Raw genomic sequence first — 25020 nt, 5'->3', positions numbered from 1 at the left:
GGGTCATGTGCGGAGTTAGCACCTCGGTATTGTAGGCCTTTCGAGATCCTTGATAGGATTGGACTAGTGGCCTACAGACTTGCACTGCCTTCGGCAGTGAAAGTCCATGGTGTTTTCCATGTTTCATTGCTTAAAACATATGTAAATGACGTCGATAATGTTATTGATTGATCTATATTGAAGATGGAGCGAGAAGGGGAATTCCAGCCAAAACTTTAATGTATTTTGCAGACAAAGATGCTCATGCTCCGGAACCAGGCAATTGAGCAGGTTAAAGTGTAGTGGAAGCACTTTGGCCCCAATGAAGCTACATGGGAGATGGTTGATCAGATGCAGGCTATGTATCCTTCTCTATTCGCTGGTTGAGCGGATGCCTTTTGGTATATGTTTTGGCATGGTGTTTTGGTATATGTATATGGATGTAAATAACATCATGAGTTGTGTTATAAAACTCCAATAAGTGGTATGGTTGTCATGTTGGCTTGCTTTTTAGCAAGTTGATCATTGAAAATACTGTATCGAGCTAAGTTATAAAGCTCCATGGGCAGTGTGTTTTGCTTTTTAGTGGTCTTGCTGGTTGTAGGTGTCATTGAACATCGAGGACAGTGTTTCCCTAAGGGGGAGGGGTCTGTAGCAACCCCAAGTTAAAAGTCCATGTAATAAAGTTAATAAAGTCAAAATAAGACCAAGGTCATGGGACACATATCCCAAACTGAATGTTGGGCAAAACATCCTAGTGGGCGTTCATTTGGTTTAATATGGCTAATATGGCTAAGGGTAAATTGACAAAGGCATTAAAAAAGCAAAGATGCAATATTGACATTTTATTTATGAAAATAAGGGAAATTAGGAGAAAAGGAAGGTGAAAGGTCACAAGTTGCATGTGAGGAGGAAAATGAAGGAAAAATAATGGAAATTGAAGAAAATAGAGGCCTCGTTGATAAAAAGGCTTCTGAGAATCAGTTCACAACCTTTTGTCAATTTAGTTTTGGAGCTTTCTCTATATTCTCTCTCTCATACTCTTAGACACTTAGAGCATTCTTGGAGCACTTTAGCATTGGAGGAAGGAAAGACAAGAAAGCAAAAGGGAAGCAAAGATAAAGTAAGGAAGAGTTGGATCAAGCGGCTACAACAAGATTACTTGCAGGTATCGAGTTGCATGTATGATTTCCTTGGTAGTTTTGGCATGCATAGTACATGCATGTGTGTTTTTGGTTCTCTTGTTGTCATTGTCATGGGTTTTGTTAAGCGTGACAATGGCTTTTAACATTGCCTTGCCATTTCCGAATAACCATGATGTGATGGGGTTTCTTTTACTTGGTTGAACTGGATTGTTAGATGGTTTTGAAACTGAGTGGGGTGGTCTTAGGAGGAAACACAAGGCCTAGGAATCCCCAGATCGATGAAGGTGGGATTGCGGTAAAACCTGATTGTGCATACCCATTGTTGGGCCTAGGAATTCTCGACCGATGAATGACGAGATATAAGGTAAATCCTAGAGGGTGGAGACAGACAAATTCCACATGATTTAGGTGGAGATATCTGGAGGCATCCATGCTTGTATAGTTCTAGTGATCCCTGGACCGGTATGTGGTGGGATTGTAGTAAGGCCTGGTAGTGTATGTTTCTTGTTTGGGCCTAGGAATCCGTTGGCAAGATTGCGGTAAAGCTTGGTTGTATAGATGAGGGCTTGAGCCTAGGAATCCCTTGGCGGGATTGCGGTAAAGCCTTAGGAAACTCTGATTGTTTTGTTGTAAGTTCCACATTCATGCTTATAATATGGCACAAGGGTGATTGGCTGAAAGAAAGATTTGGTTCAACCCAATCTATGGTTGGATGGTACGTGGAAGTCCCTGTCCTGGTTGCATTTTGCATATGTTAATAAGAGTTGTTTTCCTCTTGTGTATTATGTGTAAATGTGTTTGTTATTATGTGGTTATAATGGTTGTTCTGTCATTGTTGATATGTTGGTTATAAGCATGGTTTATGACAGACTTGAGTTATGGCTCTCATCTTGTTGTGTTTCGTAAATGAAATGTTAATGAATGTATGACTTAATAGATGAGATTGCAACTATCATGAGAGGGAATCAAACCTTCTTGACAATTCGTAGATAAGTATGGAGTCCCTATGCTAAGATCTGTTTACATGACCTGTATATTACATGTTGATGATGTGTTTGACAAAATGTCTGTCATAGCTAGGCCTTGTCAGGTGAGATCCCTGTTCAAGTTTTGCATTAAAGACAATGTTATCTTGTTATTTATCATTTTTGAGAGTTTCATCAAGTTGTGGGCATAGGTTTGAGTCCTAGCCCTAAAAAAGTGGCTAAGAATTCAGGGTTGTTGGCCTAGAACTGCTTGAAAAAGGTTGTAGCCGCATGGATGCCTTGCTATGGGAGCAACTGGAAGGTTGCAGTCGCATGGAGGGCTTGTCATGGGTGCCACTGGGGTTATAGTTTAGTCAGAAAGCAAATTGACTCAGGGGTTTGGCACCTGGAGTGGTTGGTTAGCCCCTGGGGTCCTTGTAGCTCCCGAGGAAAGTAAGTTTGGTTTTGGTTTGTTGATTCCACTTCCTTAACTGTACACGGGGAGTTGAATCATATCATAGTAACTCTTCATCACATGTTTTCCCTAGTGGACCAATTAGCTTATGTAAATGTGGGAGGAGGGTGTTACAGTAATAATTCCCTAGATTAGTATAACATAAATACATTATTACATTAATGGTCAACCATGGTCAACTTTGTTAATGAATGTCAACCATGTTCAACCCCATCAACCCTATTTAACCATCATAAACCCTCGTCAACCACGGTTAACCATTATTAATCATGGTCAACCCTCATCAACGATTTTTAAGCATAGTTAAACAATGTCAACTATCATCAACATGAACTACCATGTTCATGGTCAACCTAACTTGACCATAGTCAACCATGTTCAAACATGGTTAAGCAAGCTTAACCATGGTCACCAAGTGTAGCCATGATCAACATTGTAGCATAAATACATTGTTACATTAATGGTTGACCATGGTTTATCAACCCTATTCAATCATCACTGAAATATTAATGTAACATTAACATTAAGACCAATGTGACATCAACCATGGTCAACAATGGTTCACAAATATTAATGTAACAATGCTCAACATTAATGTAACATAAATACACTCAACAATTGTGTTGAATCGTAGTCAATACAAGGTGACATCAATGTTGCAACTTGACATGTTGCTAGTGAGAGTTTCCTTCCACATTCCCCCAATCCCTTCCTTTGCACATCTTGATTTTTTTTTCTCATGTAGGAAAACTTAAACCTATTATAACTCAGTTTTCAAATTAAGAGGACAACCATTTCTGGCTGCTAACTGGGACTACAAACTTATCACCGTTATTAAAAAAAACCACGTCACCTGGAATAACTCGTTGGTGGTCCTTTGCACCTCTTAATGCAATTACTAGCTTTGGTCATTATGTAAATTGTAAATAGTTAATATTAGGTAAGTAATTTTGCAAATGGTTAATAGTTAATATTAGGTAAGTAATTTTGTAAAGAGTTAACATGTTAATCTGCATTAAGACTCACCAAAATTAAAATTAAAATTTTCAAAACATTTAAAAATAAAATTTACACTCAACTCTGTTTTTCAAATTGGCAAAAACGCAGAAAGATTTGTGAGGACCTGAATGTTTAATGAAGTTTAAAAGGAACAAATTCCCTTTTGATTACCAAAACTAACATTTCTTACAATCCTCTCTGTGCGGAAGGTTCGCGAGTCTTGGGATAATTGACTGGCGCGGTGGTGGTGCTATTACCGTTACTGGAAACGATACTCTTGCTCATGCAGGACATTCGCTTCAGAAATGATGATGATGCAAGCCCTTCTTCGTGTTGCTCCGAAAACACTAGTTGATTCTGCCACTCGTGGCCCATCTCAGGGCTCAATTCTGCTTCGGCCTCCACTTACGCCGACGGTATCATCTGGTTATGGTTGTGAATCGTTCGTTCCTCCTGTGAACAACATAAGTAAAAGGCATTACAGTGGAAAATCCTGGAAAGGGTACGACGGTGAAGTAGAAAAGGAAGACGACGATGACGATGAATGGAACGATGCGTGGGAGTCTGCTTGGATTCCTGATGAATCCTTGTCGGGCAAAGTTCCATGGGAGCAGGAAGACTCCTCCTGCTCATCCTTTTCCTCCCCGTGGCCCACGCCCGCCCACCCTTACGAAGAAGAAAAGGAAGGTCGTGATGTCACAACTGTCCACAACATAAACAGCAAGATGGAGCAGATGACAACCCTAATGAAAAGGATTACACAGGTGCAGGAGAAGGAGGAGGAGGATCAACAATCTAAAACCCCTACACTTCATCCTCATCCCGATCCTCAGGAGGAAGATCAAAGAGATATGCGTCAGAGTCAACAGCAGCTTCTTTTTAAAGAAAATTATCTGGAAGATTATAGGGATAGTAAGAAGACGGTGAGCAAGGAGGAGGACTACAGGCTTACCAAAAATAGGGTTCACGCTGCTCTCTGGTTGAAAGAAATTCAGAAACAGCAAGAGGAAGCCAGTGCCAGTTTGGGTGGTAACCCTCCCAATGACGACATAGACCAATTATTGGACAAATGTTCCCAGTAAGTAAGCTTCTGTTGTTCCTCATCCCACCCAATTCGTTGGCTTTGATGATAAATAAACCTTCTTTCATTAGTTTTATATAATTGCTTAATACATCGTATTCAACTTTGCCAGTCTACTTTTTGAGGAATTGAAGAAACGAAGCATTTTAGCACTAGCCCGCCAGTAATTTTGAGGCTCATTACAATGGATGCATTGCGTCCAGTGAGTCAACTCGGTGGCAAACATAAGGTTACACTTCCGGGATATTGTTATGTTGTACGAGTTCCTGGGATGTGGGAATATTGGCAACTTGGGTAAGCTTGTCCTGACGGTCAGAGACTTCCCCAAAATTTATAGAAACAGCAAAATTTATATGAAACAGCCAATTGGGAATGGTAATATTATATATTAAAAATATTTTTTTAATTATATAATTTATATAATAATCAAAAGTAGTATTGAATTAAAATATTAAAATATTAAAATCAATTTAAATATATAAATAATAAATATATAATTTTTTTATATATAAATATATTCTTTGGATGTCTCTCTCCCTAAGTCTCTCCTTTATATATATATATAAAAACAACTCTATTGTTTAAGCATTGACAACCACATACAATATGCACACACAATCTTCTGCGATATATATACATAAACAACAAAAGAAATACTCATTAGCATGACATCCTGGATATCGCCCTTACGTCGAGGTGCCACATGTTTCCTTAACCCATCAAGAGATTGCTCCAGTGTCTCAATTAAGGATATTGGTGTTAAGGATGTCTTTGGCCTTTCTTTTTGCGAAAGTTTCAACATAGGCTCATGTTTTGTGGGCAGTTCAGCTTATTTCTCTACAAGCTTTGTATTCCCCAACCCTAGGGAATGTCGGAACTCCAAAAAAACAGTCTTCAAAGATCTCAAAACTTTCCCCAGCTCCTATTGCAGCTCTCGCTGAAAAGGTAACATTCTCATATAGTTCCAAAGCTTTCGGGAGCGCGGGAACCATTGAAACGGGTTTCCCACCTCTTGGGAGCAGTTCTGGTGTAACAAAAAAATATTGCAATGGAATGTAATCGTCTAACAACCCCTTTTGAATGAATCCCCTAGCTACAATATGTTGTAATTGGCAACTAGGGCCAAACTCCATGTGGGTCATCTTATTTATCGCAGCTGATATTTTTCTTGGATTTCTCTCGTTGAGAAGTGTAGGATTGATCTAATGATCATCTGATTCCGACATGTATTCATGGAGATATGAATTTATTTGTATTTCTTGACAATTTGTCAAGGTTGGCCAACAAGTTAAATTGTGTGGCACACCCCCAGCTAAACCTCAACATTGCATATAAAAGAAGGAGACATTGTGTCTCATTTCACCATCACTCATCTCATCATCTTCTCTCTCCTAATTTGATTGGGCAAGTGTAGGAGCAGCTCATCTCTCACACGTGCAAAGAAGAGGACGGATTTCTGTTTTAGGGCAAACGTTGACTGCGTTCACTGACTGTTGATTGAGCTGCAAGACTGTTGACCGTTGACCGAGCTGTTGGGTAGTGTGTTGACCAGATCTTGACTGCGGATTTCTGTTTTGGGTGATATGTTGACCAACGTTGACCAATGTTGATTGGTTAGGGCTGACCGCAGGCTGTGACTTTTGTTGACTATTGTTTGATTGTTGACTGAGGGCTGTTTTGGGCTGCATATACTTGCTGTTGGAGGTCGAGTTCTCCTAGGATGTCTTAAGGTCATTAGTGAGCTGTTTGACCAGCTTTGACCTTGCTGATTTGAATTATGTTGCTGCTGTTGTAAATCATTGATTTGTGATATTGTACTATCTCTCTCTCTGTGCTAAATTATTGAAGAATATAGAAGAATTGATCAAAGGGTTTCCCCACATTGGGGTTTGTCCCTGGCTAGCCGCCACATCTTGTGTCTCTTGTTTTGGCTTGTCTTCTGTCGATTTTATTTATGTTCTATCAACATTTTACTTATATGTTAATGTGATTGCTATACTGAGAATTGACATTGGGCTAATAAGAAGAATTGAAGTAAATTGCTCTAAGCATAGAACATACCATAATTTAACATGGTATCAGAGCTGAAGTGAAGACAAAGCCCAAGCAAGAGCAAGAGCAATCACCAAAGATAGTTGGAAAAAGTCAAAAGGCTTCATGGGTTCCTCATCACACTTCCTTGCCGAAGACAAGCTCCGTGAGAAGTCTGACTATCACGGATGGAAGATGTCTCTTGATCTGACATTGGAAGAGCAAGAAGTGTTGGATTATGTGAGAGGCAGAATTACGGAGCCTCCATCAAATGCACCGGCTACTACAAGGAATATGTACACTAAGAGTGAAGTCAAAGCAAAGAAGATCACCTGAGACTTTATTGACAAGCGTTTGGTGGCCTACGTTTCCGAGCTGAACACCTCCAAGGAGATCTACGATAGACTGGTAAGCTTGTTTAAAGTTAGTGATGCAAATTAAGTTTTGTTCCTCAAAAATAAGCTGAAGGATATTAAGAAGGGCAAAGACGAGGATATTCAATCCTACTTCTTAAGGATCACTGAGATAAAAAATGACCTCCTATTAATTGGAGAAGTCATTGTTGACAGGGAACTAACTATCACTACTCTTGGAGGGCTCCTATCTGAATGGTATGTATTTAGAACCACTTCTCAACAACGATCGAATTCCAGGATTTGAGAAATTTATGGCAAGATGTATTCAAGAAGAGACAAGGATGGTGGAGCAAGAAATGCCTTCAAGCAAAGGCAACCCCATTGCTTTCTCCTCTCAAGCTAAAAGGAGAAATAATTCTGGGTCTAAATTCAAAGGAAAGGTCGGATCGAAGGGTGGAAGAAAGGGAAGATGCTTCGCTTGCAATAAATTTGGCCACTATGCGAGGGAGTGTCCAAATAGGAAGGACACATCTCATGACGATGATCAAAATCACTCCCGGGGCAACTCCAACCACAATCAAAGGAATGGCAGGTTCAATGGCAAAGGAAAGAGGAATGTTGGAAATCAAGGAAGTGGTCAACCCTCCAAGAAAGCAAGGAACTCCAGGTATGAATCAAATGTTGTTAACAATAAGCAAGATGAATATTATCTGATATCGGCCCTCTCCACTACCTCTCCTCCGGACTCGTTGGGCAATTGGCTTATTGATAATGGTGCTTCAAGGCACTTCATTGGTTACAAGGAAGCTCTCTCTAATCTGTTAGAGAAGGAGACAAACTTGGAGATTATTCTTGGAGACAATTCCACCTATCCCATAAAGGGTGTAGGGAATACTACTCTTAAATTAAATCAGGGTAACACAATTCATTTGCAAGAAGTCCTATATGTACCTGATCTCAAAAAGAACCTGGTGTCCATTTCGGAAATGGAAGACAAAGGCTACAAGGTGGCCTTCATCGATGACAAGGTACGTGTGTGGAAAAGTAATTTAAAAAATGCTTTCACTTTTGGGTTTTGAGTTGACTCTTTATATCAAGTTGGAGGAAGTCCGTTGGGAGTCATGTCTTGCGACACATCTCTTTAGTCTGAACTATGGCACTGGAGGTTTTCCCACTTTCATTATAAGGCTCTACCTGATGTGAGACAAATGGTGACAAGGATACGAGCATGAAGGTGTATGTCCGGGATGTGCCGAAGGAAATCTCAAAAGGGGACCATTCCCCTCAGGCCATAGCAAGACCTCCGACATTTTGTAGTTGGTTCACTCTGACATATTTGGTATGATGCCCGTGAACTCTTTGGGAGGATATTTATATTATCTCACTTTTACAGATGACTATTCTCGCAAGACTTGGATATACTTCTTGAAAAAGAAGGATGAAGTGTTCTCCTGGTCCCATCACTTCAAAGCCTTGATCGAGAATCAAACCGAGAAGAGGATCAAGATTTTAAAGATTGATAATGTGATCGAGTATGAATTCAATGAGTTCCATGACTTTTGGAAAGAGGCTGGTATTAAGAGGGAGACCACAACACCATACACTCCTAAGCAGAATGGTGTGGCGGAAAGGAAGAATCGCACACTTGTGGAAGTTGTTCGTGCCATGCTCCATGATCAAAGGCTTTCGAAGTTTCTATGGGCTGAAGTTGCGAATATCGTCGTATATGTTCAAAACCGATATCCTCATCAAGCATTGGATTCCAAGACTCCCGAAGAGATGTTCACTGGTAAGAAACCTGATGTCTACCATTTTAGAATTTTTGGAAGTTCTGTATATTTTCATGTGCCGGAAGAGAAAAGGAGCAAATTGGGTGCATCTGGAAAGAAGGGAATCTTTGTGGGCTATAGCGAAAATTCTAAGGGCTATAGAATCTATGTGGTTGGTCAAAGGGAAGTTGAGATTAGTCATGATGTCACATTTGATGAAGATATGGCTCTTAGCAAGGTTGACAACCTTCCTATTCTAAGGAAAACTAAAGAAGCTGACACCAGGAAGATGGATGAGAAGGAAGATGAGACGATGCCCGATGTGGAAGAACCTATGGATCCCATTGATCCTCCTCCGCAAGAGCCTTCCTCTTCTAGGAAGAGGCCCTCATGGCTTAGGGGGATACTTGATGATGCTGAAGGACATATTGCACCCAGAGGGACTTTTCGTGAAAGTAAGAAGCTAATTAGGTATCAAGGATACTTGACCATTATGAGCACCATCATTCAAAATGAGCCTTCATCGTTCGAAGAAGCCGTGAAGCATCAAGTATGGAAGGATGCTATGAATGAGGAATACGAGTCCATCATGAAGAATGATGTCTGGGATGTGGTCCCCAGACCCCAGGACAAAACAGTTGTCACCTTGAAGTGGCTTTACAAAATAAAGCATGGAGCCAATGGGAGTGCTAAAAAGTATAAGGCTTGCTTTGTTGCTCGAGGCTTCTCTCAAAAGGAAGGTGTAGATTATGACGAGATATTTGCACCTGTTGCCCGATACACCACCATCCACTCGATCATAGCCCTTGCTGCTTCGCAAGGATGGAACCTACATTAGATGGATGTCAAGACCACGTTCTTGCATGGTTCGATTAAAGAGGAAGTATATGTGGAACAACCCAAGGGGTTTGAGATTCATAATCGGGAATCTCACATATGCAGGTTGAAGAAAGCTCTCTATGGGCTGAAGCAAGCACCCCGAGCTTGGTATGAGAGGATCGATAACTACTTGATGAAGCTGGGATTCACTAGGAGTGAAGCCGATCCAAACCTTTACTTTAAGGTTGAGGATGATAAGCCTCTCATATTGGTGTTGTATATTGACGACCTCTTCCTGACAGGTGCAGACCCTCTCATTCACAAATTTAAGAGGGAGTTGGCTTCTGAATTTGAAATGAAGGACCTAGGACTGACGCACTATTTCCTAGGGCTGAAAGTCTGGCAAAAGCCAGGAGAATTTTTCTTATCTCAGGGAAAATACGTGGTGAAGATATTGGAAAGATTCGGTATGGTGGACTGCAAGTCCGTGACTACCTCGATGGAGCTTAACTTCAAGAAGTTATGCGGTAGTGCTGCCGAACCTGCTTTGGGAAATGCTTATGAGTATCGTCAACACATAGGAGCATTAATGTTCTTGATGAACTCCCGTTCGTATATATGTTTTGCAGTCAACATGTTGAGCCAATATATGGTTGAGCCTCATCAGCGAATATATGTTCGTATATATGTTCTTGATGAACTCCCGTTCGTATATATGTTTTGCAGTCAACATGTTGAGCCAATATATGGTTGAGCCACATGGATATTCCAGTGTTGATTGGGCAGGTAGTGTGGTGGACCGAAAGAGCACTTCTGGGTGTTATTTTTCTTTGGGTTCTGCCTCGATATCCTGGATGAGCAGGAAGCAGAAGTCGATGGCTTTGAGCACCACTGAGGCAGAGTACATTGCTGCGAGTATGGCCTCCTGTGAGGCTGTTTGGTTGAGGAAGCTCTTCAGTGAGTTGTTTGGACATACATTGGATACTACCGTGATCCTATGCGACAACCAGAGTGGGATTCGTTTATCAGAGAATCTCGTATTTCATGATTGCTCCAAGCACATCGATATCAGGTACCACTTTATCTGGGATATGGTACAACGAGGAGCAATAAGGCTCCATCATATTGGGACAGATGAGCAGGTCGCTGAGATTCCGATGAAGTCCTTGGGAAAGGTCAAATTCTTGACTTCCCAATGACTAGGAGTCGTTGAGAGACCCTCTTATGAGGGTCTTGTATGATGCATACATTGAGCTTTGGGAGCTCCGAGGGGTTTGGGGTACTTCTTGGACCGACGAGCGACCATAGGGTAATTAGAGAGCGCAGCATACAACACTAAACACACATGCTCTGATACCATGACAGGAACGGGAAGACTCATAAAATGAGCTTGTTCATTGCATTAACAACCATGGAAATTTACACACACGGATAGCCGTCAATTCTACATGAATCTGCTGACTAACATTGATGACCCGCCGACTTTTGGAACCTGCACTTTGACTATCTGTTGTATTCTCTAGATTAATCTAGCTACTGCATCAATAGTGGTAGTTGGAATTAATATCTTCCAACACTCCCCCTAATTCCAACTATATAACAAAGACACTATACTCTTAATTAGAAACTGGAAGATTCATGGAAGAACTTCATCCTTACATTACAAACATAGAAATTTATACACAGATCCACTACAACTATTCACTTATTGCTATTTATTATCTACCTAAATTAGCTGACTATAGCCGCTCTTCGCCGACTAACACGCCGACATACGATCAGGTGTGATTAATGTTCTAACACCTCCCCTTAATCACGACGACCTAAAATTTAACTTGCCTGCTGGTCTAAGTCTCAGCTAGGCTTACAACAAAATATTTCATTTTTGACTTCTTGCTAAGGGGTCCATGCTTGTTCCAACGAAGGCTCTTTTGAGCTCTAAACATAAACAAACGACCGTGGTGGCTCTCTCCTCATTTCGTGGCTGGAACACAGAAATCACATTCAACAGACAGCTTCAACCAATTCGACCTTCACCAAAGCCTTTACCCGCTGCAAACCGATTTTTCTACAACATTCAAAGAACATGAAGAACAGAGAGGAACAACAACGTTCCAATCTTCACAGCACCACAACGCTACTCAAACAGTCATCGACTCAAAAAATAATTGTCCAGCAGTATTAATGTAGGTTGCTTCTCCAAGAAGATTCTCACGTCCCCAACGCTTAACACACAATCTCCTCCAAGATTCACAACAGCGGCGCTTCTGCGGCTCTCAAGCTCTCAACGCACAACGCCCTCTTTTACCAGCACTTCGCAGCTCCTCCTGGGAAATCCCCAGCTCCTTCAGCAAGCAGCTCTCCTCGGCCCTCCAGGCTCCACACACGGTGCTTCAATGATTCTCTTTCAACAGCACTCTGCAACAAACAGCTTTTAAAAAAATACTCCAGGTGGCACACAATCCACCACTCTTCAGACACAAATGGGATCTCGCTCCTTGAGACCTTCACACCACTGAGACCTCTAAGCAGCCCAGCAACACAGGACTCAACGCGTCCTCAACACACAAGATTCGACATGGTGATTGACACCCTGGCAGACGCACATCAAGGCTAGCCACACCGCTCCGCCTCACCTCACACAGTCTGCACTTAACACAACACTCTTCTAACTCAGATCCTACCTTACGCAGACACCACTGGGCCTTCCTCACAGCTCACCTGAGTGAGCCAACAACTGGCTGAGCACACAGCTCCCAACTATATGAGCACACAGCTCCCAACTCGATGAGCACACAACTCCACCACACGCAGCCACACGACAACTGGCTGAGCACACAGCTCCCAACTTAATGAGCACACAGCTCCACTACTCTGGACAGGGGCGCGCCTTCCTCCTCACGGTTTACACAACATTGTTCTTACTCGAACAAACCTCACCAGGCGGACTGCAAGTTCACAGCAGCGCTACCGCCTCACCAATTTGCAGCAACAAACAAACTCAACACTCAACACAACTCACACTCCTGAGCTCTCCACTCTGCTGAAACCCTCGGCTCCGATACCAGATTAGAGAGCGCAGCATACAACACTAAACACACATGCTCTGATACCAAATTAGAAACTGGAAGACTCATGGAAGAGCTTCATCCTTACATTACAAACATAGAAATTTATACACAGATCCACTACAGCTATTCACTTACTGCTATTTATTATCTACCTAAATCAGCTGACTATAGCCACTCTTCGCCGACTAACACGCCCACATACGGTCAGGTGTGATTAATGTTCTAACAAGGGTGATTCACTCTCCCTTAGTGGTGCGCTGTGTATAGGGTGAATGGTTCAACCTTCCCTTGTGATACCCTGTGGTGACATGTAGGCAGGATGAGTGGTTCATCCTTCTCCTGCCGAGACATCCTACCCATGCAGTCTGGGACTCATGGGAAGTACCTCTCATCTGGCCAATGAGTAGGGAAATGAGGATAGGGACCATAGTAGTACCGATGGACGCATCGTGTATCTACTTTACTCCCTATGCTAGGATGACATTGATCTGGGATCAACTGGAACTGACTTCGGGTCAGTAAGAGTGATATAAATCACTCTCTTTTGGAACTGATCTGGGATCAGTGAGAGTGGTATGACACACTCTCTTCATTGGGACTGACTTCGGGTTAGTAAGAGCGCTATTGGGCACTCTCTTTTATCTGGGACTGACTTTGGGTCAATAGAGGATGGTATGATACATTCTCGATCATTTCTTTTTCTTCATAGTTCAGCGGAGTAGAGCCGAGCAGTGCAGGTCATTGCATTTGATGTCAGAGATAGTACTAACAGACAGATGGACTAGCAGATGGAGTTCTCCCTAGTTGAGAGGGAGTGTTGAAATTGGCAACTAGGGCCAAACTCCATGCGGGTCATCTTATTTATGGCAGCTGATATTTTTCTTGGATTCCTCTTGTTGAGAGGTGTAGGATTGATCTAACGATCATACGATTCTGACATGTATTCATGGAGATATGAATTTATTTGTATTTCTTGACAATTTGTCAAGGTCGGCCAACAAGTTAAATTGTGTGGCACACCCCCAGCTAAACCTCAACATTGCATATAAAAGGAGGAGGCATTGTGCTTATTTCACCATCTTCTCTCTCCTAATCTGATTGGGCAAGCATAGGAGCAGCTGATCTCTCACACGTTCATAGAAGAGGACGGATTTCTGTTTTAGGACAAATGTTGATTGCGTTGACTGACCGTTGACCGAACTACAGGCTGCTGACCATTGACCAAGCTGCTGGGTAGTGCGTTGACCTTGTGTTGACCAGATCTTGACGGCAGATTTCTGTTTTGGGTGATACATTGATCAGCGTTGACCAAACGTAGATTAGTGTTAACTGGTTAGGGCTGACCGCAGGCTGTGACTTTTGTTGACTGCTGTTTGACTGTTGACCAAGGGCTGTTTTGGGCTGCATATACTTGCTGTTCGAGGCTGAGTTCTCCTAGAATGTCTTAAGGTCATTAGTGAGCTGTTTGAGCAGCTTTGACCTTGCTGATTTGAATTACGCTGCTGCTGTTGTAAATCACTGATTTGTGATATTGTACTATCTCTCTCTGCTGAACTATTGAAGAATATAGAAAAATTGATCAAAGGGTTTCCCCAGATTGGGGTTTGTCCCTGGCTAGCCACCACATCTTGTGTCTCTTGTCTTGGCTTGTCTTCTGTCGGTTTTATTTATGTTCTATCAGCGTTTTACTTATATGTTAATGTGATTGCTATACTGAGAATTGACATTGGGCTAATAAGAAGAATTGAAGTAAATTGCTCTAAGCATAGAATATACCATAATTTAACAAGATGCCAGGGGAATCTACCTAGCCAAATATTCCGAGGCTTGTACATCACCCACTGTATAAGAGAAGGTTGAAAAGATGGAGGCTATGACTCCACATGAGGGGAAAGACAAAGGGGCTTAATAAAGACAATGAAAAGACCTTAGTAAGGAAGTCAACTCAAAGTCTTATAAAACTTAATTATCCTGGCATCTACCCAGCCAAATATTCCCAGGCTTGTACATCACCCACTGTATAAGAGAAGGATGAAAAGATGGAGGCTATGACTCCACATGAGGGGAAAGACAAGGGGGCTTAAATAGGACAATGAAAAGACCTTAGTAAAGAAGTCAACTCAGAGTCTTATAAAACTTAATTATGTCTCCCGATTATTAACTAATCAATGTTTAATTAAACATAGCTGGGGAAGAGTAGTGTGTGGAGAGATATGTGGCCCCTTCATGCCATGCAGTTAAAATTTACCTTTATCATGCAAGCAAATAGTTGTTCAATTTTGAAGGTTGAGAGGGAAGTTCGAAGGTGATTGTTGTACTATACCAGAGAGCCAAACGTACTAGAAAATTGGTAATTCACTTTGTGGATTGTCTTTTGTTGGGGAAATCATGGACTTTGTCCTTTAGTGAAATGCTGTGTCTACTGAATTTGAAATGAGAAAGCTACAGTGGTGAATTAAGTGCTGGGATTGTCTTGTATTCTTTGCGTGGTCATCTCTATGTGTTGTTTGTATGTGTTGGGCACACCAGGGGGTTTGAGGGGCGGGGTCATCCCAACAAAAAAAAAGTTTGGCCGTTTTTGGTCAGTTTTTGGCCAATGGTTTTCCAGCCCATTATTAGGGTTGTATTCTAATTTGGGTTAATGGATTAGGGTTTGGATGTTGCAGAAAACTTAAATATTTTATTGTGTATAGATAAGTTTATACAATAAAGAATAAGTGCAACTCTGAGGTTTGTTGGTCTTCTTGATTAAGGGTTTCCAGGATAAATTTCTATGCACTGTGTGTTTTCCAGTGTTCTTTTTATTTTGTTTAAGCATCTGTATACATTGTTTCACTGCATAGGCTTAAAACTTACTTTAAGTGAGAATGGTGTGTGTGGGGAATGAATACACCCACAGTTTCTATCCTCAGTAGAGGCTCAATGGAAAAAGAAATCTGAGGTCTATGATGATCGTCATCTCATGTCTGATATAAGGATCAATGCGGATGGTTTGAATTTCTGAATGACTTAGTGGATAATAGCATCAAAGAAAGGTTTCATCCTCGAGAATCTTTGAAAGTAATGGAGCAGATTTCAAATGAGGATCTACTTATATCAGGGTTCAGCCAACACATTATGTGATAAAAGTTGAAATCTACCATGCTGATTTGCTCAGAAAGTTTCTGCTTTTTTTTTTTACCACCGACTTGAAGACATATGATATGCTTTATGTGATGGAAATTCTAGAAGTAGAAATTTAATCAATGCAAAATTCCAAAATGCTTCCCTCTCTCATTTTCCCGCCGACACGCCCATACAATTATATATGATGATGAGATACATTTATTATATATTTGATGTAAGCTGTATTAGTTTTGCTCCTTAAAGTCTTGAATTGACAACTATCGGGAATCAGTATCTGCAGTTAATGTTCAAATCTTGATGTATCATTTGGCATCCACTGCATTTTTTATATCCCTATTTTTCTCATATTTATGTGCCAATGTGATTATTTGACATTATTGTTTGTTTATATTTAAAATTTTTTTGAAAAACTGAACTACTTTTATATTTTTTTTGATGTTTTCTTGATTTGCTGAATTTTTTGTAGATGTTTCTGATGTCCTCATGTTGAGATCCTCCACAATTTTTTGCCAATGCTTATGTTTTCATCAATGCTTGAGCCCTTCAAAGGGCATTGAAATGAGTAATGATGTTGAAGGCTAGAGACAGCTTTCGTTATAAAAAAAGGTCACTGAGAGCAGTGTGATTTGTGTCTTTTCCTACATAAGTAGTTGCTAACACATGATGTCCTCATCTGGAATTTGTTAAATGGGCCTCCCTACTTTTGCATAACCTGCTTCCAAGTTCAAGTTTATACAATGATATGCCTTGTGCTTACAAAAACAGATAGAGCCAAGTGCAAGCACAGGCCAACTTTGGTGGATTAGATACCCCTTACTTGTGGTTTCTTAGCCAAACATGACATCCGTAGCATGGCAGGACATTTCTGTCCCAGTGTTAAATCTAAGATAGAGCATTTTTTACTTGTTCATGTTGACTGAAAGCTTGAATCAAGAAATAAGGGAGAAGAAGTCTATGGCCTGCCTTTTACATAAGTATGTCAGGGAGGCATGGGCCGTGGTAGCTAGGAGCCTTGTGATGGACCTATGTTTGTTTTGGAAGGTCCTAGAGCCCAATAGGATAGTTCTGGGATTGCTACTGAAACCTAGGGTGATGGATCCCTTGGCATATGTGATCCCAAATAAAAAATTATGCTTGGTGGATTCAAAGAAGAACCTCGGTAAAGTGGAAGTTTGAGATTGCTTGAAACTGATGAGGAGCTTAACTTCATGGAAGGATCGGGTCTGATGATGAATAATGAGGTGGAAGCTGGGAACTCACAAGGGGCCTCAAGATCACCTTAGAGTGGGGTGTTTGTTTGTTGGCTTGCATCTAAGAGGATCCAAATTAAATATTTGTCATTTGAGGCCATTAAGGTGAATTTTGTGTTCACATACTGTTGTTGAGGTGCCTGTACAAGATAGTGGGGTCCTAATGGAAGAGCTTGAAGAGAAATCTCGAATGTACTTGGACAACAATAACTTGTTTGCAGTCAAAGCTAAGGTGGGATTGTACTGCAACCAACAGAATTGGCGTTTGTTCAACAGAAGTGTTGATTTTTTACTGTGCTAGCATCCAATTCTTTGCATATGTTTGGTGTAACTTGTCTTTGGCACCTATGTCTTGTTTTGATTGTCAAAACTCTCAAAGTAACTTTTGACCCTATAGGCTATAAGGAAATGTATGGTGCTACAGTGGGTCTCCAATTGATATTAGTTTGTGCTGGTTATCTATCAGGTGTCATTTTGAATTTATTAGTCTTATACAACGTTCCACCAAGTCTCCGGGACGGGGAGACGCATAAAGGGGACGTGTGGGAGTACCCTCAAATTTTAGGGAAATTTAGGGGGGACGGGGGGATGTCGGGGTATACAATTTCTCTCTCTCTATATATATATATAGATAATTTTGAAATTTTCATGTTCATATTCATTGTTCAATAATGAAAGCATATTAAATAGACTAATTAGTAATAGTAATACCAATACATTGAAATTTCAAATTTGATCCATACATAAAATTTAAATTCATAATTGAATCAAATAATGACATATATTGTAATTGAATCTTGATCTGTCCTCATCATTCATTTTGATACATACATCATTCATATGACATACTCATTATAATGTTCTAAATTCTAATTCATCAATACCATAAGATTCAATAATAAAATTCAATAATGAAATATTCAAATACAATGTACATTGATCCATATCATTCATCAATCATCATTCTATAATCTACATTGAATCATTGATTTAAAAATTAAATTGAAAATTGAAAATTCTGAATTCATCATTCATCATTCTAGAATCTAAATTGAAAGCAAAACATACTAGTATATTACTATATACTATATTAAATTTTAATATACTAGATACTGAAGTTTGAACACTAAATTAAAAATTTCAATTTATATAACTCAAAGTTTCAAACTCAAAAATAGTTAAGAGTGAAGAGTCGGTCATCAATATCTAGTGTCACAACTCAAATGTTAAAAGTAAAACTGAAAAGTAAAAATGGAAAATGAACACTGAAAGTAAAATCAACTTCAAGGACTCAATCTCAATGATGGTCCTCTACATCCATCTGCTGCATGAAGTCATCAGGACCATCAATGGGAATGTCGTTATCTGAGTCAGAGTCACTCTCTTGAGTAACCAATGGAACTCCAACCAAACCATGCTGCAACTCATCTGGTCCATCCTCATCATCTATCTGTGCACTATCCTCTAGATCCACATCCCATCGTGTTGCTGGTCCCCTTCGACTCTCTGGTGTCTTCTTATGTGCAAGACGTAGAGAACTGTGCACTGCAACTAGCTTCTCTGCTCTCCTAGAGGAAAGTCTATTGCTCTTGATAGCGTGGATGAAGCTATATGTGGACCAATTCTCTCTGCTGCAGAGGAACTAGCAATTTGAGACAATAAGCGAATAGCAAGTTGTTGGATCTCTGGATTTTCATCCCCATGCATGGTCCACCAATCAATGGGGTCAGTCTGGCCTAAATCATTGCGATCTTCCCTTGCATTAGGCTTGTTGAAGGGACCATTGAGACTTGCAAATTGCATCCACTGTCTCCTAATGGTTCTCCCTTCTTCTGAACTATACATCTTTGTAATGGCTGCTTGAAATCCCTTTTTGACCTCTGGATCTTCAATGGGAAGAATTCTATCAGTTCTTGCCACATACCATTTTGGGTTGAGTGCATATGCCGCCATGTGCAAAGGTGTATTCATTCGATCCCACCTACGCTAAATAATGGGTCGAATCTGAGTCGTATAGAACTCTAAGGAAGGATCTTTCTCACGAATGGCCAACCTTATTTGATCCAACATACTATCAAAAGTCTCATAGATTTCTCCAAGAGTAGGAGAATCTATGTTAGTGTAGCGAATGACCTCAACTACAGGACGTGTAAGAGTGACACCAAATAACCACAATCTGTCCACCAATCATTATCCAATATCTGAATCCTGATTTTCTTCCCTTCCTCTGTCTTGGATTCTGCCTATCTGTTCCAATCTGGAGTCACAACTATGCCTTGCAATGCTGACTGCACCTCCAACATCCTCTCTAATAAAAGAAAATAACTAGCATATCTGGTATCGGTAGGCTTGAGGAATTCCTTCCTCGCATGAGACCTGTACATGGCTAAGGAGGTGTGGTGATTGCAAATAAACATTTGCACATTTCTTGCAGCTGTCACCAAGTTAGATACCCACTCAATTTTGCCAATGTCTTTCAATGCATTATTGAGTGCATGCACACAACAAGGGGTCCAGAAAATATGTCTGTATTTATTCTGAATCATTAATCCTGCTAATCTACACACTGTTGCTGCATCTGTCACAACCTGTACAACATTTGTAGAGCCTGTTAGCTCTGCTATATAACGATGATTTTCTAAGGTCAGAGATAAGCATGGTCTGTTGGTCTGTTTCCAAAAGAAGACTCACAAATGGTCACCTTCTCCTTTTTCTCCACCCCACTTATTCTCCGCTACCTATATTACCCTATTTTTCTCCTAAACACGGCAAAATAGCCCCTTTGCCTTTAAGCCCTGAGCGCAAAGCCTAAACCGGCCATAAAACCTCAACCATATAACTTTGCGCCTTTATAAACCCCTCGCCTCACCTCTGCCGTTGATCTTCCTCGCCGATCCTACGGCTCCCATTGCGTTCGATAAAGCAACCTACACGATCAAAACCCCACCATCGGATCACCTTCGCCGAGATCCAATGGCATTCGCTCTTTTCGCGCCCGCGATTTGATCGAACGATAGCGCGCGATGAGAGCGGTTTTTCTCTCCCATCCGCCGCTACGTGTCGATCGATGAGTGGCATCGCGCGACCCCGTCCTTTTACCGCTTAGTGCCCAAGAGCGCTGCGATCAATACCATTACCGCCCAACTAAACCGCTCCTGCTCGCTAACGCCCGCGCGACTCTGTCCCCGGATCACCGTTCGATCTGACTGCCCAAGATCTAACGGCCCAAATTCAACTCGCTCCCACCTTGGCCGATATCCCCCGCCGAGCCATCTCCGCTGTCCGTTTCCTCAATCTGACGGCCATTCTTTCCGCTCATCCAACTCGTCCACTCGCCATGCATTCCACGTCCTCCATCCGTTCTGATGCCCGAGGAGGAAGATGACCAGCTTGCCAGCAGTCATAGTCAGACTTCCAACAACCATGTTTAACAGACAGTATGGCCAAGGGAGAAAAGGACAGAGCACGACCCCGTAACTGCATTTATCAGTTATGGAACTTCACTGGTACGAGCACTCCAACTGTTTAAGAAGACAACACAACACCTGAACAGATCAGATTTATCCTCTGAAGCAAGCAAACACAGTCAGAGACCTCATCAGGCAGTTAAATGTGGTTGGTGGTCAATTATGACCCCTCCATACCTAAATGGCCGAGAGCCCTTGTAATGAAAATCTATAAATACCCAGAAACAAGATGTAATCAGGGTTGGTGGTTGGCATTTTGATGTAAGGTTCAACTTCTAGAGACTATAGATATTTTGTCACTTGCAGTGTCTCGTCTTCATTTTCAACTAATACAAGCTTCTTCTGTTGTTAACTGCTCACTTTTCATCTTTCTCTGTTCTAAGCTTGTGCTTGATATGCTGTGTTCATGATCTTTTGAAGTTTAGCACTAGATAACTGTCATCTTATCTGTGTTAGATTGTTGAATGTATCACTGAATAGGTTACTCAGGTTTCTTTCTATCTGATGCAAGAGAGCTGTCATCCTGTCTGTGCATTAGTGGAATAGATTTACAAGTTTCTTTACTAGTTGCAGCCGACCATCACATGGTCTTGTGCATCTACTGGTGTGGTTAGTATTCTCCATATTCACCCAATATCTAAACTGTGAGCATTTGGTGGTCTAAAGCCTAGTAATCTGGGGGTGTTCATGCATGTCTGGGGTGGAACAAAGTAGAAGTGGTTATCTGGCTTGAACAAACCATCATTCCTTCCATTAAACCTGCAACAATAGTTGAATTTATATGTTACCAGGCATCTCCGAGCTACAACCTAGGAGAGTTTCTTGGAATCCTAACATAATTGGCGCCGTTGCCGGGGAGAGGAGATTGAAGCTCAGCTTCCCTGGGAGAACGACACAGATCCAACTTTGATGATAGACAAAGTCTGGACACATTTTTGGTTGTAATCATCTATCTGGCGACTCTACTGGGTGACCAACCTTTGGCACAGTTCTGGCTCAGTTTGTGAGGCATACTCAGAGAAATCCTTAGAAATCACCAGCTGATCTAGTGCTTGACCCTAAGAAGATTGTCAAGCAGAGAAAAACATCACAGAAAGGAGCATCAGGATCAGGTAAGCCTAAACAATCTTATGTATCTCTGCAAGAAAGGCTTGTAGCTGAGCATGCACATGTTGAAAATATAGAGCCTAGTACTATCAGTGAAGAAATATTCCCAGAGATTCATAAAGCTCCTTATTCAATAAGTTCCCCTTTGGATCTCAGTCCAAAGAAAACCTCCCCTACCGTTCATCATACTCCTTTAGCCTTGTTATTCGTTTCTCAGCGCCCTACCTATCAAACTACCAGTACCCTTCCATCTACCCAAGTATGGACCCCTAGTCCTGCCTGTTCCTTTGAATGCCATGCCTGCAGGAGAATATCATAAATACATGCCTAAGTTCACTGGTACAGAGGGAGTAACAATCGAAGAACACCTTGAGTCTTTTTATAGCTATGCTGATAACCTAGATATCAGTGAGGATGATGTGTGGATGAGGGTATTTGTCCAAAGCCTTGATGGAGAGGCTAGAAAGTGGTTCAGAGAGCTGACCCCTAGGTTTATAGCAGACATTGAAGCATTAGATGATGTGTTTTTAAAGCATTGGGGGGACAAGAAAGACCTGTTATACTACCATACTGAGTTTGGCAACCTCAAGAGGGAAAATGGGGAATCATTGTCTGATTTTAATAAAAGATTCAATCGTATGTATAGCAAGATACCAGCTGAAGTAAAGCCTACCCCCACCTCTGCCAAACTCACCTATGCCAATGCTTTTGATTCTGATTTCTGCCTGCTATTGAGAGAAAGAAGATGTGCCACTCTAGTTGAAATGCAAGATGCAACCTTAGAGGTGGAATCAAATATCATGGCTGCAGAGAAGCTCAAAGGTCATGCTGATAGAAGGAGGCAGAGAGGTGAGGCTTCTTCTTCCTCTGCTTCATCTTCAGAGCCTAAAATTGACAAAATGACGAAAATGATTGAGTCATTGGCTGCTGAAATATCCAAACTGAAGGTTGAGTAGAGTTCTGGGAAAGCAAGGCTGCCTAATACATTTGCTCCTAGAACTACAAATCCATTCAGAAGAGCTAATGAGCAAATGCAGATCATTCAGAGGGGCAAAGAGTCCAACGAAGAACAAAAGGTTAAGGCTCCTTTCCAGAACGTAGTCATGGAGGAGGAGCAATTTGATGAAGAGGATGAGATTCATTGCATGGAAGACAAGGGCAGTGCTGCCTTTTTGACATTAGCTGCCTACGAAGAATCCTTACTCAGGGACCAAACCAATCAAGAGTGGGACAGAGAAGCTGTTCTATAGACTAAAGACCAACAAAGATATAACTTGAGGTCAAGAACAAGTAATGTCAAGGAGAATCCTGTCCAAAGAGCTGCTGTCCCCATAGAGCAGCAGATCAGCAAACAGAAAAAACCAGTAGCTGATCCTATCATCCTCAAAGCACCAGCTCAAGAGGTAAGAGGCCCTGACAAGTCCCCTTCCCCTTTCAGTTTTGAATCAGAAGTCCAGAAGTTAAAAATATCTGTACCTCTGATAGAACTTGTAAAGAGTGAGGCCTTTAGGAAGCCCATCCTTGATGCCCTTGAGCTGAAAGCCACACAAGCCTCCACTGACTATGTGAATTTACAAGATGATAAACCTGCAGTTGTGCTTAGCCCAATGACTGAACCTACTGATGATAATTCTCCATCATTTTATGTCTCCTTGACCATTCATGACAAAATCCTCCACAACTGTCTGTTAGACACAGGTGCCAGCCATAATTTGATGCCCAAAGCTGTCATGGAAGAGTTAGGCCTTGATATTACTAGACCTTATCATGACCTGTTCTCTTTTGATTCGAGGAAGGTGAAATGTCTGGGGTTGATCAAAGATTTGGCTATCACCCTAACTTAGCTGCCCATGAAGAGCATGGTGATGGATATTGTGGTAGCAGATGTTCCCCCTAAGTTTGGTATGCTACTTTCTAGAGGGTGGATTAAGAGATTGGGTGGGACATTACAAAATGACTTATCTTATGCCACTGTCCCAGTTTTTGGAGGAGAAAGCAGAAGACTATACAGGGGAGCCCAGCTGGCCTACATCATTAGTGATGAGAAGAATCCCTCTAATCATCCCATCTGTGGACACTGATTTTGGAGCATGTATTCTCCAAATTAAAGAATCCCAGAGGGCCTTGATGCAAATCAAGAAACCAGTAGGCCAGGCCATGGAAGAGGAAGGAACACAAGCTTGGGAGATGTTCTTTGATGGAGCATGTTCAAAGGAAACTGCAGGAGCAGGAGTGGTGCTGGTATCTCCAAAGCAAGAAAGCACACATCTGTCTTTCAAATTGACTTTTCAGGTCACCAACAATATAGCAGAGTATGAGACTCTGATATTGGGCTTAAACGCTGCCAAAGACAGAGGAATCAGAGACATAAAAGTGTTTGGAGATGCTGATCTCATCATTTAGCAAGTGAACAAAACATTCCAAGCAAGACACCCAAGGCTGAAAGCATACAGAGATGAGGTATGGAGACTCAAAGATTCTTTTGATAGTTTTTGTATCTCATATATCCTTAGAGTTAAAAATCAGCTCGCTGATTCCCTTGCTGTGTCTGCAAGCATGTTCATCCCTCCCATGCCCCCTAAATTGGTTTATAAAGTCCAGATAAAATGTAGACCATCCTTGCCTGATAATGTCCAGCATTGGAAAGTTTTTGAGGATGATGATGAAGTAAATAGGTTTCTGCAAGTCATTGATGAATTCTCTGAAATGCAAATTGATCAAGAGAATGAAACCTTGGAAGAATGTTCCCAGCCCAAGCTAAAGAACAGAATTGGCCAAGACAACATTGTCCAGCTGCCTAGCAATCATATACCAAAAGGTCTAGTGCCTCTAGAGAAGCTGTTTGACCAAAATGATGTGCCTCATAAGATTGCCCAAAAAGAAGACCAGTCTGCAGTCCATAGGCATAACATAGGGAGTCCAGATCATCCAAAGTATATAAATCTGTCCACCCTCTTGTCTGCTGCCCAAAGTTCTGAGTACTGCACCTTTATGAAGCAATTTGTTAATGTTTTTGCCTGGGAATACAGTGACCTTAAGACTTATGACAAAAAGGTCATCCAGCACAAAATCCCCTTGGAGAAAGACACCATTCCTTTCAAATAGAAGCTAAGACCCATAAATCCTCTACTCCTCCCCCTGATTGAAAAAGAAATCAAGAAATTGTTGGCTGCCAAGATCATAGTCCCTCTGAGATATTCAAAGTGGGTAGCCAACTTGGTAGTGGTGAGGAAGAAAAGTGGAGAAATCAGGCTGTGCATTGATTTCAGGAACTTGAACAAATGCTCTAAGAAAGACAATTATCCTCTGCCCAAGATGGAGCATTTGCTGTAGAAAGTCTCAGGAGCCAAAGTGATGTCTTTCCTGGATGGATTTTCAGG

The 25020-nt window shown here is 41.3% G+C and overlaps 1 protein-coding gene across 2 annotated transcripts in view; it reads left to right on the top strand.

Annotated features, from left to right (window-relative positions):
• The first annotated feature begins 3653 nt into the window (after positions 1–3653).
• LOC149180393 (mucin-like protein) overlaps positions 3654–25020 on the top strand; it is an 85605-nt gene continuing 64238 nt past the window's right edge. For both annotated transcript variants that reach the window (XM_089416095.1, XM_089416094.1), the window contains exon 1: positions 3654–4641. In XM_089416095.1, coding sequence (XP_089272221.1) covers positions 3869–4641 — 773 coding nt within the window. In that variant the 5' untranslated portion in view covers positions 3654–3868. The remainder of the gene's footprint in view (positions 4642–25020) is intronic.

The sequence above is a fragment of the Pinus tabuliformis genome, chromosome 3_2 (genome assembly GCF_031772625.1).
Source record: "Pinus tabuliformis cultivar Carrire ecotype Pingquan chromosome 3_2, CPIR1, whole genome shotgun sequence".
Lineage (NCBI taxonomy): Eukaryota > Viridiplantae > Streptophyta > Pinopsida > Pinales > Pinaceae > Pinus > Pinus tabuliformis.
The sequence above is the reverse complement of the archived record's forward strand: the minus strand, read 5'-3'. Positions and strand labels throughout refer to the sequence as shown.